Source organism: Passer domesticus, chromosome 2, assembly GCF_036417665.1.
Source record: "Passer domesticus isolate bPasDom1 chromosome 2, bPasDom1.hap1, whole genome shotgun sequence".
Classification (NCBI taxonomy): Eukaryota; Metazoa; Chordata; class Aves; order Passeriformes; family Passeridae; genus Passer; species Passer domesticus.
In genome coordinates this window covers 116402068-116415760 of record NC_087475.1, presented here as the reverse complement: position 1 = coordinate 116415760, position 13693 = coordinate 116402068, and the positions used below count along the sequence as shown (strand labels likewise).

Genomic DNA, 13693 nt, shown 5'->3' with positions numbered 1-13693 from the left:
AGAGCTTAGGTTTTAAACCAGATATATATTGAAACCTCCTCAGGATCTGCCATGGGGGTTATTTTCCTCAATAAATCAGAATACCATCTGTACTACCAACCGCAATGTGAAAGAGTTAAGAGAGGTCTTTTAAGTAGCCAAATACAGCTAACAAAAATATGTAACACCTCCCTTCAGGCTACTTTACTTTTCCTAGACTCTCACAGACATTCAAAGGGTGTATTTCAGGTTGTGACTTAAAGTTACCCAAACCTAACTTAGCTGGAACCCTAGGCAGGAGGCAGAAAACAGGCAATGTTACAACACGGACCATAGATGATGTCTGAACTGAATAATAAATCCTGATGGAGGTTTATTTTCCACTTGCCTATTGAGTAAAATAGTTTTTGCAAGACAGAATCTGAACTACGGGGGTCTGCTGCTGGTGAAAAAAAAGAAATGGGTGGCAAATGAAGTTTATGCTGTTAAATCATACTGATGATTTTGGCAAAGTTGATCATGGCCCTGCAGAGCCTCATTCACTGGGCACTGATGGCTTCTGTTCTGACAAAGCTCACTTCCTTTTGTGACACTTACCTTGGTTATCAAACAAAAACTCAGACACAGTTATAGGTAAATACACATTAGGAACTGAAGTGAGAAAGCTTTCCAGAAACATGGTAATTAACTGAAAAATAGATTCTTTTAATTTTAGAATGTTTATGTGAATTTATACATGTTAGTGGACAGAAATGCATGTCTAAATACTCTGAAGTTTGCCCTGGAGTGATGTGGTAATTACTTGGTTATGGCTTGCGCATGTTAATTTCTGCAGGTGATTTATCTGGTATATCTGGCTTTTAAAGACATTATATTTTCCTTCTTTATTTTTTTTAATGCTCCTATTTTCACAACAGAGCACAGATAGCATTCCTGTAATTATGAGTGCAGGTAAGAGTTGACAAGGAGAAGCAAGAGCTGAATGTGAGGTAGCTTCTCAGTTAATCTGTGAGGAGAGATAACTGGCAATAAGACGAAGAAGTGCAGAGATGTGGCCAGAGAGACAAGCAGAAAGGATACTTTTATCAGCATTGTTTCAAAGCAGCTCTTACAGTAAGTACTAAAAGAGGAAAAGAAGCAATTACAGTAGTGAAGCGTAACTGAATTTTGAAATGCCTTTTAATAACGTGCAGGACAGGAGCTACATCTTTACTTGAGCCACTGGGATGTTGTTCTGGATGTGTCTAGCTTACCTGCTTTCAACAGAAACACAAAAACAGAGAAAAATTTTTACTGAATTTGTAATTGAGAGCATGTGCTTATGAATTTGTTAATAAGACCTATCTCCAGAACTTTCAATGTTATAAATGGTTTTGATTGTGGGGCCTGGGCTAGGCACAAACCCCTTCCATTGTCAATGTGTTTGAGTGCTTGTTTTGTCTGAAAAGTAATCAAAGATACAGATAATATGAGCCTTTAATATTACTTGTTATTTCCTCTGAAATATTCAGCTGGTTTGCTTTGCAATTGCTTTTGTAGAAGAAATGCTGCATTGTAATCAATTTGCTGTGTGCGGTTTAAAATGTCAGGGACATTTCTGTTATTTAACCTGCAGACTCCTGCAGTATGGGATGAGGCAGAGTTTTTGAAGTAAGGCTATTTTAAGGACTAACTTCTAAGAAATTTCAGATTCAGCATATCCAAGTATGGTACACGCTTTCTTATTGTTTGTTTTCTTTTTGATTTAAAGTTGAGGTGCACTTCAGGCAGCAGCTAAGATGCATTAATTGAGGTATATTTTTTTTCACTACAATGCTATTTGTTTGGTCATTCGTTTAAATGTGATAAATACACACACTGTTGACTCTGATCACTTTTGACACTGTTTGAAAATTCATGGGAAATACTAAATATTTCTTTGTTATCAAAATGCATATTTGAGTTAGAATTCAAGTAAAATGTCATAATCAAAAATAGTTAAAGAAGCAAACTGCTCTATGCACTAATTTAAAGAAAGAACTTTTCAAATGGAACTCTGTGGAGCTTTCGTAGATACATAGGCCTCTCTTCACTGTTGGTTGAGTTTATTTAAAGAGCTTTTCTAGTCACCTTTGAACCTAAATGATTTCTCCAGATGTACAGAAGTGAACAATGTAAAAATCTTGCTGCTTCAGCAGAACAGGATCCAGCTGGCAGGGAACTGGATCTGCAAGTCATTGGTTACAGCTGTGTTTCGATTTATGTGATGGTTGAAAAAATAAATTACTGGATTAAATGGCTAGAAAGAGGACTCTTTGTTTAGCCCTTGTGTGGGGACTGAAAGTGTTTATGGTGCTGTTTTCTTCAGAGCCTTTGCAAAGTAAGCTGGACAAATAGACTTATTCAAAACTTGTCTGAAATGTTGTGCATTCAGCTTTATTTCTTTACAGAAGAAACTGTATGTTTTTGTATAATGCTGTCAGCCAGCAACCATTCTTAAGGTCTCTTGGCCTTTGAAAGTGGCAGTAGCATTTTAGCAATGTCTTGTAGGCACTGCAGTTTATCACTGGAAGGCAGTTTCCTTTCGTTAAAGGTTTTCAAATGCACTTCTTGGCATGAACGCAAATACATGTAGGGACTCTGTCAAACTCATAACTTTTTAATGGGTTTAATATTTCAGCTTTGTATACCACTTACCTTTTGCTCTACATAATAGTGCTGATGTAATTGTAAATTGGGTGCACAATAATTTACAGAGCAGGCACAATGAAATCAGAAACTAATGCCAAGTGTTTGGATTATTGCATATCTTATTTTAATGTTCTAACTGTGGTGATTATGTCTTATTATCTGACATCCTGATTCTGCAAAGATTTACATGCTTAATTTTACTGAGCAGTTCTACTTTGCCTGATAGGACTGAGTGGTGCATAGAGCCCATCACAGCTTTGTTACCTATTTTGATAAGAAATGTGTTGGGGTTTTTTAAATCTTTATACGATTAGGGTCCTTTGAAATCTCACAAACAGCCTTTTCTACTGCAGATAGCTTGGGTTGAAGGAGTTGAGATTAACATCTTCCAGTGAAGTCCCTGCTCCACTGCAGTCACTGGGCATGTTACCACTGGCTTCTCTTTGGATACAATTGCACTTTTAAAAGTGTGTTTTAATGTTTTTACTTATAACCAATATCCCAAGACCCACAAGTGATTTTTCTTAAGCAGTGAAACTGTTGCTAGTAATGCTAGTGAAGTGATATGCTACCAAATGTGAACAAAAGATTTGATATTAGACCTACAGGAGTTTTGAAGGCTTCCTGCAGGAGCTTTGGAGAGCAAAATAAAAGCATAGAACTTTCAGTCGTGGCAGACGGTGCACTTATAGTGAATTTTTTAAAGATTTAGCTGGCTTTCAGCATAATAGTTTGCAAAGCCAGGAGCTTTTCAGCACTTATATCTGTTTATTCAGCAATATTTCCTAGTAATTATTTTAGGCTGACCATGAGTTTCTTTTTACAGTCATAAAGTTGTAGCTGTAGCCAAGTATCAGTTACATCATATTTATTAAAACATTTCTAAAACAGTGCATAAATGTGGAAAATTATGGTTGTGATTAGATCGTAATTGTTGTTCTATCAGGATCCAATTACTTTTTTAAAAACAGTTTGCACAAATTGTTTTCAAGAGATTGCCTTTTTAAAAACCTGCAAAGCACTGACCAAGAGCTAAATACCAGAACAGGAGTTCCAAGGCAAAAATGAAATCAAACAAGTTGGCCAAGTTCCATCATAAGCCACCCTCAGAAATACCAGAGAGAGGCTTAAAATATTTTAAATAGAATATTTCCCCTCCCCCCTTTTCTTTTATTGTTGTCCCCGAGCAGCATTATTACATTAAGAGCCATGCGACAGAAAGTCGTGGTGATGCAGAATAAATAACCATAATGTATCAAAAGCAGACAAAGGTGTGATTGATCTGTCTGGAATTGGCAGACTCTTTCGCTGTGTCAGGCTGTTTCTTTGATCAATGAAGGTATAGCCTCTGACCTTTAAAAAAAATCAATGAGATTGATTGAAAGGAGAGAGAGAACTATGAGAATGCAGGATAGCTTTAACCTTCACTGTCTAGAAAATTTAAAATATTCTGGTTTTGCAGGCATTGCACCTATTTTGTATTTTCTTCTGAAATTGCTTTTCTTGTCTCCAGACTGCTTTTGAAACTTCTAAAAACAACATTGTAGAAATGTTGCGTCTGAATGTTTCTCACAAATGTTTATCTTCAGATTGCATTGTTAAGAAAACAGGAGTGTTTTTATCTTACAGCAGAATTCTGTACATTCTCATAGTGTTTGCAGCATGTACCAAATACCCTTGATTTCCTTTTACAAACTTTGACTTTTATGTGGCAAATACACACCTCAGAGTCAGTCCTCAGAGAAATGGTTCAGGTCATTTCAGAAACATTATACACCCTAATAAAGGGACTTTTATTGCCCTATTTCAGGATCAGGCCCACTGGTGATTGAAACAATAGTGTGTAACCAGCGTATTATGGTGATCTGGTTCCATCTAATATTGTGTTTTTATCAATTATATGTGCGTCTCTGTGTGTGTGTGTGTGTGTGTGTGTGTGTGTGTGTGCAGGTATACCTACAGGTCAGGGAACAGCAAAATTGTCATACTAGAAAATCTGCAAAGAGGGATTTTTAAAATAGTTCTTGGCACTTTGCATCTTTCTTACTGAACAGACTACAAATGCAGACCTGGCAGTTTAGGCAAAAACAGGTTTTGAACAGTTGGAATTTCATTTTAGTACTGGGCCTTTCCTTTCTTCCCATTGTGTTGATGCTGTATGAAGTAGTAACACAAAGCAATTAGTGAAGTAAATAAAAAACTATTCATAAATAGATAAGTTAATTCATTCATTACTTCATGCTCTCACAGCTCAAGGAAACATAGGTTAAAAAAAGTATACATATCACAGTGGTTTGTTTTCACAAATAACTACTTTTTTAATTGAAAGTGTTGGCAAAATCAAGGTCTATTGAATAGAATTCACACAAAAAGTAATTCAAACTGCAATAATTTCTACTGTCATATGTCTGTGTTTTAATAAAGGGCAGGTAAATTGACAAGTCAGCAAGGAGATGGTATAATAGCATTTCTTGAGTAAGATGGAGCTTGCGTAGGAAGAGAAGAATATTGTTTTTTCTCTGTAATTTTATTTCTGTGATTTCCTTTCTGTAATAGACTGTGTAGGCTATATATATTTTCAGTACTTTATGATCAGGTGGGAATTACAGCTAAGTTAAAAAAGACACTCTTACTAAATTACAAAATGGATTCTGGATGTAACATTTCTAAATAAGAAAATGGAAGGGTAGATTTTTTTTTTAAATTGCAAATCTGGGACTAGATAGCTGTGGGAATTTTCTGAAGTCTTTATCCCCTTGCTGTTCATCAGTGAGGTGAGAAGGTGTTAGGGACAATCATACAAAACTATGGTGTAGGTCATTCCAACTAGGCACAAGTCATTCAAACTGCTACTCTTCTAAGTTATTTAAATGCTACATTTAGAGAATCCTTTTTTATTAATATCCTTTCCATGTGCACTATGATGAAGAAACTTCTGTTTCTAGAAAAAGAAAAGGGATGAGTGTGTTATGTTTCAGTTTGAGCACACTAAGGATATGAAGATGAGAACTGTAAAATCAGAATAACATTTGATATTAGTGCATTTCTCTCTTCCCATTAGATACATTCTGATTTTGCTCTATTGGTATCTAATTCTTCTCATCACATTCTCTTAACATTACTATCTGTTATTCCAGAGTCCTTGTCTGTCACACAAAGTTTGCATTAATATTGCAAATCACCTCACTCTTGCTGTTTAAGAAACAAAAGGCTGATCCTGTATTTGAGCAGGTTCTGATATCTGACATGCATGTCCAGTCTCACCTCTCCTCCCTCTCCGTCCAGAAGTAATAATCCAGGAAATATCTTCTTTTTTCTTCTCTCTCTCTTTTTTTCTTTTTTTTTTTTAATTTTTTTTTTTTTTTTTAATTTTTGGGTGCTTTCAGCAATGGCTGCTCCCCTTTCTGCTCCTCACAGACACAAACTGCATCTTTCCAGTGTGGATGTGGATGCTGTCCCCTTGTGGATGATGCTCACAGTCTGAGCTGCTGCCTGCAAAACTGAGCAGTGCCCTTCAGCCAGTTTAAGGTGGTGTCTGGTGCAGTGCATTCATTTAGCATGACTAAAGGACAAAATTAAGGTTCTTTTTGTTTCTCATTCCCCTGCCAGCTACAGCTTTCCCAGAAAAGAGGCAAAGCTGAGGTCATTTTTTTTTCCATCTGTGAGGGGTCAGTGACTGCAACCAAGCTGTTCCTGGCTGAGGTATAAGCCTGTTAAAAAGCACCTATGCTAGCAGCTGAATCATTTTTGAGACCAATTTTTTATATTTCTACTAATGAAAACAGCGGGTCATTAAATCCAGCAGTCGATCTCCAATTATAACCTGGTTTGGACAGCATGGAGCCCTGCCCAGACAGACCCCCGACCTCGGCCTTTGCCTTTGCCGGGAGATCCCTGTTTGCTGCCCCTGTCCCATACCCACTGCTAGGATCTCTAGGAGCACAAATTCCCCCACAAAATACCATTTCCACAGATAATTTTGCTATTTGGTATTCTCAGTTCTGCCTGGAGTGGGGCTGTGCATTCTGTCTGTCCAGATGAGAAGCAGATCTACGGTTAAAAAAGGTGTGGTTCTGCTTGGAAACAGAGGCAGTGTGTACAGGCAGTGATGTAAGTGTAAATGTACCAGGGTTTTCTTTTGCTATTATTATTTAATTCTAACAGAAGAAATCAGACTTAAGAGACCAGAATTCTGGATACCTGCTACCTGTATTCTTTCTTTCCTCCTGAGAAAATCAGAGACAGATATGTGAGAATTGCTGGAGCATTTTAATGAAAAACTGTTAGATCTTTTCCTGCACAAGAAAAAAAAAAGTTTAATGGTTGACATTTAATCTTCATACAGTAAATAATAATTACAGGCAAGAATTTAAAGTGGTTCTGCTCATAGTCAAGCCTGATGGTTCTTTTCTTCTTTCATTGCATGAGGATTTACTGTACTGTGGATGCAAAATGTAAATTATGGGCAATTCTGTGAAATTCAGACATGCACACAAAACTGTCTTTCCAACTTTTTCACACTTAACTTCAAACTGAAAATGGATTTTCCTGGTGGCTGATTAACCAGAAATGAGTTGTTTCTAACTAGGTTGAGGGGAGGAGGGTTCTGTAATATTGGATTAGTGAAAGGAGTGAACAGCTTCAGTTTAATTCAACTAGTCTTCTATTTTTAATCTCCAAGGAAACAGCTGAGTTGAATGTTAATTAAACAGCAGTCTTTGATCCACCCAGCCACTCCCGGAGGCATAATAATAATATATAAGTGCACAGCAGCCCATATATAATAGGTACACTTAAAGGAATGCATCTAATCTCACCATATTCACATTTAAAACATTTCTTGCTGACCCACTCTGATATTATTTAAATAGCGAAAGGAAAAAAGAGGAGAAAATGCTAAGCTAAACTTTGTTGGTCTGAAGGTAGGGCAGCAGAGCAAGCATGAATTCCTATTATGAGGATGTATAAGGGTTAATGATTAGAAGAGTGAAATCAGGAAAGACCTTAAGCCCAGATCTATGACAGTGGTAATTGAGCTGATTGATTACGACATCTCGTTTCAGACGACTATTGATTTAATCTAGTCTGCAGTCCCATTGGCCCCAGAGGTGCTCCCGAGTGAGGCTCAGCACTTGAACCTGGGTACTCTTCCCTACTCACCGTCTGGATATAAATTTCCAGAATCTGCAACCATTTATAATTTTCACTCATCTTCATCCTTTTATTCAGAAGCCTCTAATTTCATCAGGCTAATGTTTTTAACCATTGAGGGAAGAGGCACAGGCAAAATGAAGTGGCACAGACTGAAAAGGGTGGGTTTTTAAAAAAAAAAGGCAAGACAGGGAGCCGGGGCTCTGTGGCCAGTATTTGCATCTGTTGTCTCTGATTCGCAGAGCTAGCAAAGGCTGCTTTTGGAGGCAGTCCACAAAGCTGGGCTATCAGTAGGCAGTTTGCTGTACGTGCACGTTCAATTATTAAAATAGTAGACGTTTTTTTCTTTCTGATAGCCATAGTGAGGTCATGACATTAATTTATCCAGGGTATTGTGGGTAACTATACAGAAAAAAAGCATAAAGGGCACAGATGCTGGAGCAGCAAAAAATGGATGGGTCTGAGCAAAAGGAGATTAAGAGGCGATGACCAATCTAATGTACGTATAGCAGTAAGAATCCGGCATCCGTCACAGACTGTTGATGGCAATAAGTATTTTAAGCCATGCTGTGCATGTGGTAATTTTTTTTTTTTATATACCTCAGTAACTGCTAAGATGAATGCTGTAATCCTGTATTTTTTCAGTTTCCCAAATCTGATTTTGGTCTTGTTTTTGTTGTCTCATGCTTGGCATTCTTCGCTCGCTCTCTGTATGTGGGTGTGTGTCTGTCTCCGTCTCTCCCTTTCTCTGAGATTACAAACTTAACTGTTTCCTAATTGTCTACTTTCCTCCATCCTTTTCCTAAGAAATTAATCACCATCACCACGACTGGTCCCAAGTGCGCACTAACTGGGCTTAGGGCGTGTACCTGGTGTTTTGGCTTCCTTCCTTTACTTTGGGGCTGTGTGGTATTTTCTTTTGGACCTTCCCTGCAAGTGGATGCCCTTCCCTTTCGCTGCTGCCGCCGTAAGGCTGCCAAAAGGCTACCTGAGCCAGGACTGCAGCGCTGCATCCTGGGACCTGCCCGCCCGGCTGCGCCGAGGGCTTCCACAGCACCAGGCAGCTCAGAGAATTGGCTGGTGAATTGCGTATCACCTGTCCCCCCCCTCTGGTAAATAATTTCTATACCGCGAATCACAGTGGTGTGGTATTGTCTGGAAAAGTAATTCCCAAATACTGTTGGCGTAAAAAAGGGAAAAGCCGAAAGACTGTCAACATCGTAAGCCATTAAAGTCCCTTGCCTTAAGAACAAAGGAAAAAGGTAAAAATGCACACAATGATTATGCTCTGTGGATTTTCATAGCCTGTCAGACAACTTGTGCCTGTGTTTCAGTTATCAGCCTTTGTGCTTTGTTTTGTGTTGTATATTTTCTATACGTGTCTTCTGTTTCTGTGTGTGTGTATTCGGAGTGTGTGTATGTGTTCAGGCTTCTCTACCAAAACGGAGCAAATATCATACAGAAAAATACACAAGTGGGGCTCAAACATGCATTTTCAGTACTCAGTGTGATGGTGCGGGTGTATTGCCATTGTTCTCTTGCAGTGTTCCCTTTGATACAAGCAGCTTCTATTTTTTGTATTTTATTCTAACTAAGAAGTCTAAAATAAAAGAAAAGAAAAAGAGGGAAAAAATTGCTTAGTCCAGTTAAATGCCAATTGAAGCCCAGAAACTCACGATTTCAGCACAGTGAATGGTGATTCAGACCCTGGCAGGGTTTTGGCTATGAGACAATTCCTACTCATAAAGAGTACAATGAATGGGGGAGGAAGATAGCATTAATTTTGAGGAAGATTAATATTAGTCTTTTAATGTTCATTATTTTCTGAAGAAGTGAATCCTTGTAGCTTTTGAGAGCTAGTGTGTCCTTCCCACTGGTATTTATTCGAGCACAGGAAAAAATGAAGAAGGCGTAGAATAAACTCCTAAGACTGTTCAAGAATTACTGGCATTATTTCTCTCTACATCACGTGTGAGCCTGGGTTGCCTGCTATTCCTGAGGCAGAGGATCGAGGATGAAAGTCTGTGTGTCAGAGCCTGTTTTCACAACTGCATTTGGAGATCTGTCTTATTGATTAGGAAAAAAAGGGGGTGGGAATAGGAGTGTGAGGTGAGGGGAGGACCGACTGACTACTGGCTTATTGCAGCTCAAGACATTTTCTTCCGGAAAGATGTCAAACAACTGAGACACAGCAACAGAGGAAGTAGAAAGGTGGAAAAATAAGAAGAGGGACCCTTTGGAAGAAATGAAGGCATTCCTTATGAGAGCCTTGAGGTTTTTTTTGTTTTTTTTCTTCTAACATCTGACCCACAAGGGCTAGAGTGACAGCGTCATGCAAATGCTGCAGTCCAGCAGGTCCGAGAGAGGGTGGATGCTAGAGAGTGAGTTAATGTTAATGATGAGTGCAGTGAAAATACCAGCCGATACCACCCCCTCCACACACAACTGCTCTGAGTCAGCATCCGCTGCTTTGCCGTGCCTTTCTGTGCCTGTGTGTGTGTGTGTGTGTGTGTGTGTGCGCATGTGTGTGTGTGTGTGTGTGTGCGCGCGTGTGTGTGCTGTGACCGTGTGTGTGTGCATGGAAGGTAAAGCCAGTCAGTCAGTGAGAAGCAAAGGTACGTTCGAGAGCAACTAAAATCTGACTGATTTCCATCTTCAGAGCATCAGATGTATTCCCTAAAGAGGATGGGTCTATGCGATGGGGGTGGTATAATTATGTTAATGTCATATTTATAGAGGGGTGAGATTTTTCATTCTAATTATTGATTTGAAAGCTGTGGTCAAAATTGTTTGTTAAATCATGATCAGCTTTAAAAAAAGAAATTGAATGAAATCTAGGGACTGCTATACATATATATATCTCTCACATATGTATATATATATATTTTGTTTCATTTAACTATTTTGTGTCTGAGGCATAACTGATTGAATGGTGCACAGTGACAAAGAAACGGCTCTTATATAATATTGCATTATATCATCAGCTGAAATAATATTGTAAATAATCCAAAATGTTCTGAAATCTGAAGTATCAGTCTGGAGGGGAGGGTGAAGGGCAGGGGTGGGGGTGGGGGGCACTGGCAAATCTTTTCTTCGGCAGAGCACTCTGTACTGCTTTCTTGTAAATGGATGGTTCACCTGTTCGACCAGCAGAGATTCTAATTCTTCCCCCCCTTCTCTTTTTTTTTCCTTTTTAAAGCTGAACGGCTTCCCGAAGAGCTCTGAGTTTTCTATGCCAGATTCTGCTCCAGTGGCTAGGACCTTTATGGCTGCTGTTTCTTTTGCTCTGGGATCTGATGGAGAAAAAAAAAAAAGCCACGATGGATCCTGTCCCTAAAGTAGAAATTTTCTTTTTCATTCTGCAAAAAAGGCTAAAGATCGGAGGAGAATGAATGCAAAAGTAATTCAGGATTGTGGTCGTGCCATTAAAAGTGTTCGGCTTCAGAACAAAATTATTTGGGAAATCCGAGCAATTCTTCTTACTGTATCAACAGTATTTGAAAGTTATGTGTGCTTTGAGTAATCTGGTTCAAGTGACAACAATATCTGCATGTCAATGTTTTCTGCAGCTTATGGAGTGAAGGCTAGTTTTGCCATTGGAAAGGAAGAAGCTTTTTCTAGCAGTCTGTAGAAGGATTAAATGTTGAACGTGGGGAAGAGGCAAAAAGTGAATACACGCCCAAAGGTTATCCTTGCATCGTGAATGGGTTTAAAGTAGTCTGTAACCCAGGGCCCACCTGAACAGTAGGATACCGGGGAAATATTTCAATTAGAACCCCCTTAACAAGCATTTAATCCTTCTTTCAGGCATTAAGGAAATAGAATAAAACTGTTACTGTACAAATCTGCTGGAAGCAGATTTTAACCCATTTGTAGACGCTTCCCTCTGATGCATTATAGTAACATAGTTACTTGTGAGACAAGGCAGTGAAGATTTTTATCCTGTGTTCTTTGTTTCTTCTTTTCAAAAGTTAAGGACCATACTCTCAGAAAAGTCTGTTCGGTCAGCTGATACATTGTTTGAATGTATGTATGCGTCTTGCCTGCTTATTTGATCTTTTCTGGCCCCTACTTGAAACTGTGGTTTGTTTATTTGGGGGGAAGGAGGTGGTGTTGATTTGGTGGGGGAATGGGACACTGATTTTAGGGTTTCTTTTGGGTTTGGGGTTTTTTTCTATTTAACAATAGCAGTGAAAATTTTGGTGACAGCGATTATGACTACTAAACAATTCAGTTTATTGGAAGACGAATTCTTCTGGATCATATCGGACTTTTCCTAGTCCCTGAGACCCTAACTTGTGAGGTTTTTTAGCAACAATCACAAGTCAGGCTCTTGGGACCTAGGCGGAGGGGAACCAGCAGCTTTGGACTGTGTTTGTTTCTCTGCAGAATTTAGAGAACCAAAGGAGCTTTCCTTGCCTGGAAGGGTAAAAAGGAAAATATACCTATTTTAAATGTTAAGCATCAGAACTGTTCCTAAAAAAAAAGAAAAAAAAAAGAAAAAAAAAATCCAAACAACTGTTACTCATTGTGCAGCATAAGGATGTTACATATTTATATGTTTAGAAAACTGGACTAGATGTCATGTAACATTTAGAATTATAATTTAACCTGAATGTTAGTTTGTACGTAAAAATTCCCCCAAACAACAAAACCAAAAAAACTCCCACTCAAAACAGATACTAAAATACTTCCAACCATAATATTAATACTATTATTATTATTATTATTGTAGACAATTCTGATAAATAATTACCACAAAGTGTATACTCATCCTTACTGTTAAAGCATTAATTAACTTTTAAAATATAAAACATAAATACTGATGTTTGAGGCCTAGAAAACATTCATTCTATTGTTTGAATAATGATTTCAGTCTACAGGAAAACTGTTGCTTAGCTTTTCCTGTAACATGGAACAAAGAGTATTTTGTATTTAGTTGCCATCCTTTTTCTTTGTCCAAGTGAGAACACAATATGTCATTTAAAATATTCTCTCATTTAATTTACATTTTAATCTGAAAGAGAGTATTGGTTTAAAAATCATACTACAGTATTAACATCCCTTTACACTCAGAAATGTATTTCTTGTCCCTGCTCAATTTAAAGCGAACCCACAATACTCTAAGCACTGGACGCAACTTGTAATTTCCCCATCACTTCTTATATTTTTTATCCCTCTGAAAAAAAACAGTGTGAGCTATAACTTGTCCCTCATGTGTTAAGTTCTACACTGACTTTGCATAAGGAGATTCACAAGCACATGAGTTATTCTGCACTGCTTATTTGTCTCAAACATCTGATCTAAAACACGTCATCTGATTTGTATTTCTTAATATTTTATAGGTGAGTTAGTTCTGAGTCATTTTTCTCTGTTTCCTGTGTCTAACCAAGATGCTGAAGGACTTTGTTGATACATCAGACTTCACTGAAACAAAGGCTTCACACAGATCAGGCATCTAAACTATTTGTTCATTTCAAAAGTGGTATTTTGGTTGCAGTATATTTTTTCCACTTGTGTGGGAGGAATTGTGTTTTATTGTAAGCATCAACACTATTGTTAAAATAAATTGCTCTTATCTGTTAGTATAATACTTTTTCTTCTTGTCTTGTTTTCTTAAGAGACAGAAACTATGCTCAGTACATAGTTTTCAAGTTGCTCAAGATATAATTAGTCTTTAAATAGTCATAAAAAATATTGCCTTAGCAATTACAATGATGATAGAATTCCTGTAAATATGTAATTCTTTTCTTCATAAACTGTCAATCCCACATGCTAAGAACACCCAAAAGAGCTACTTGCAAAAATTTACAGAGGTAACCTTTTAAACACAGATGTGATATTGTGTGTGTGTTGACTTCTGTTTAGGAAATATTGGAAAAGTAGATCTGAA

At 37.8% G+C, this 13693-nt stretch overlaps 1 protein-coding gene across 16 annotated transcripts in view; it reads left to right on the top strand.

The window, feature by feature from the left end:
- LOC135294941 (uncharacterized) overlaps nt 1-13391 on the top strand; it is a 326225-nt gene extending 312834 nt beyond the window's left edge. For 15 of the 16 annotated variants that reach the window (XR_010356932.1, XR_010356922.1, XR_010356933.1 and 12 more), the window contains one exon: nt 11000-13391. Coding sequence is in view for 2 of the 16 variants with exons in the window: in XM_064410887.1 (XP_064266957.1) it covers nt 11000-11137 (138 nt within the window). In the remaining 14 variants the exon portion in view is untranslated. Of the gene's footprint in view, nt 1-9069; nt 10182-10999 lie in introns of those variants that run through there. The other variant, XR_010356924.1, reaches the window with a different exon arrangement.
- The last annotated feature ends 302 nt before the right edge of the window (nt 13392-13693 follow it).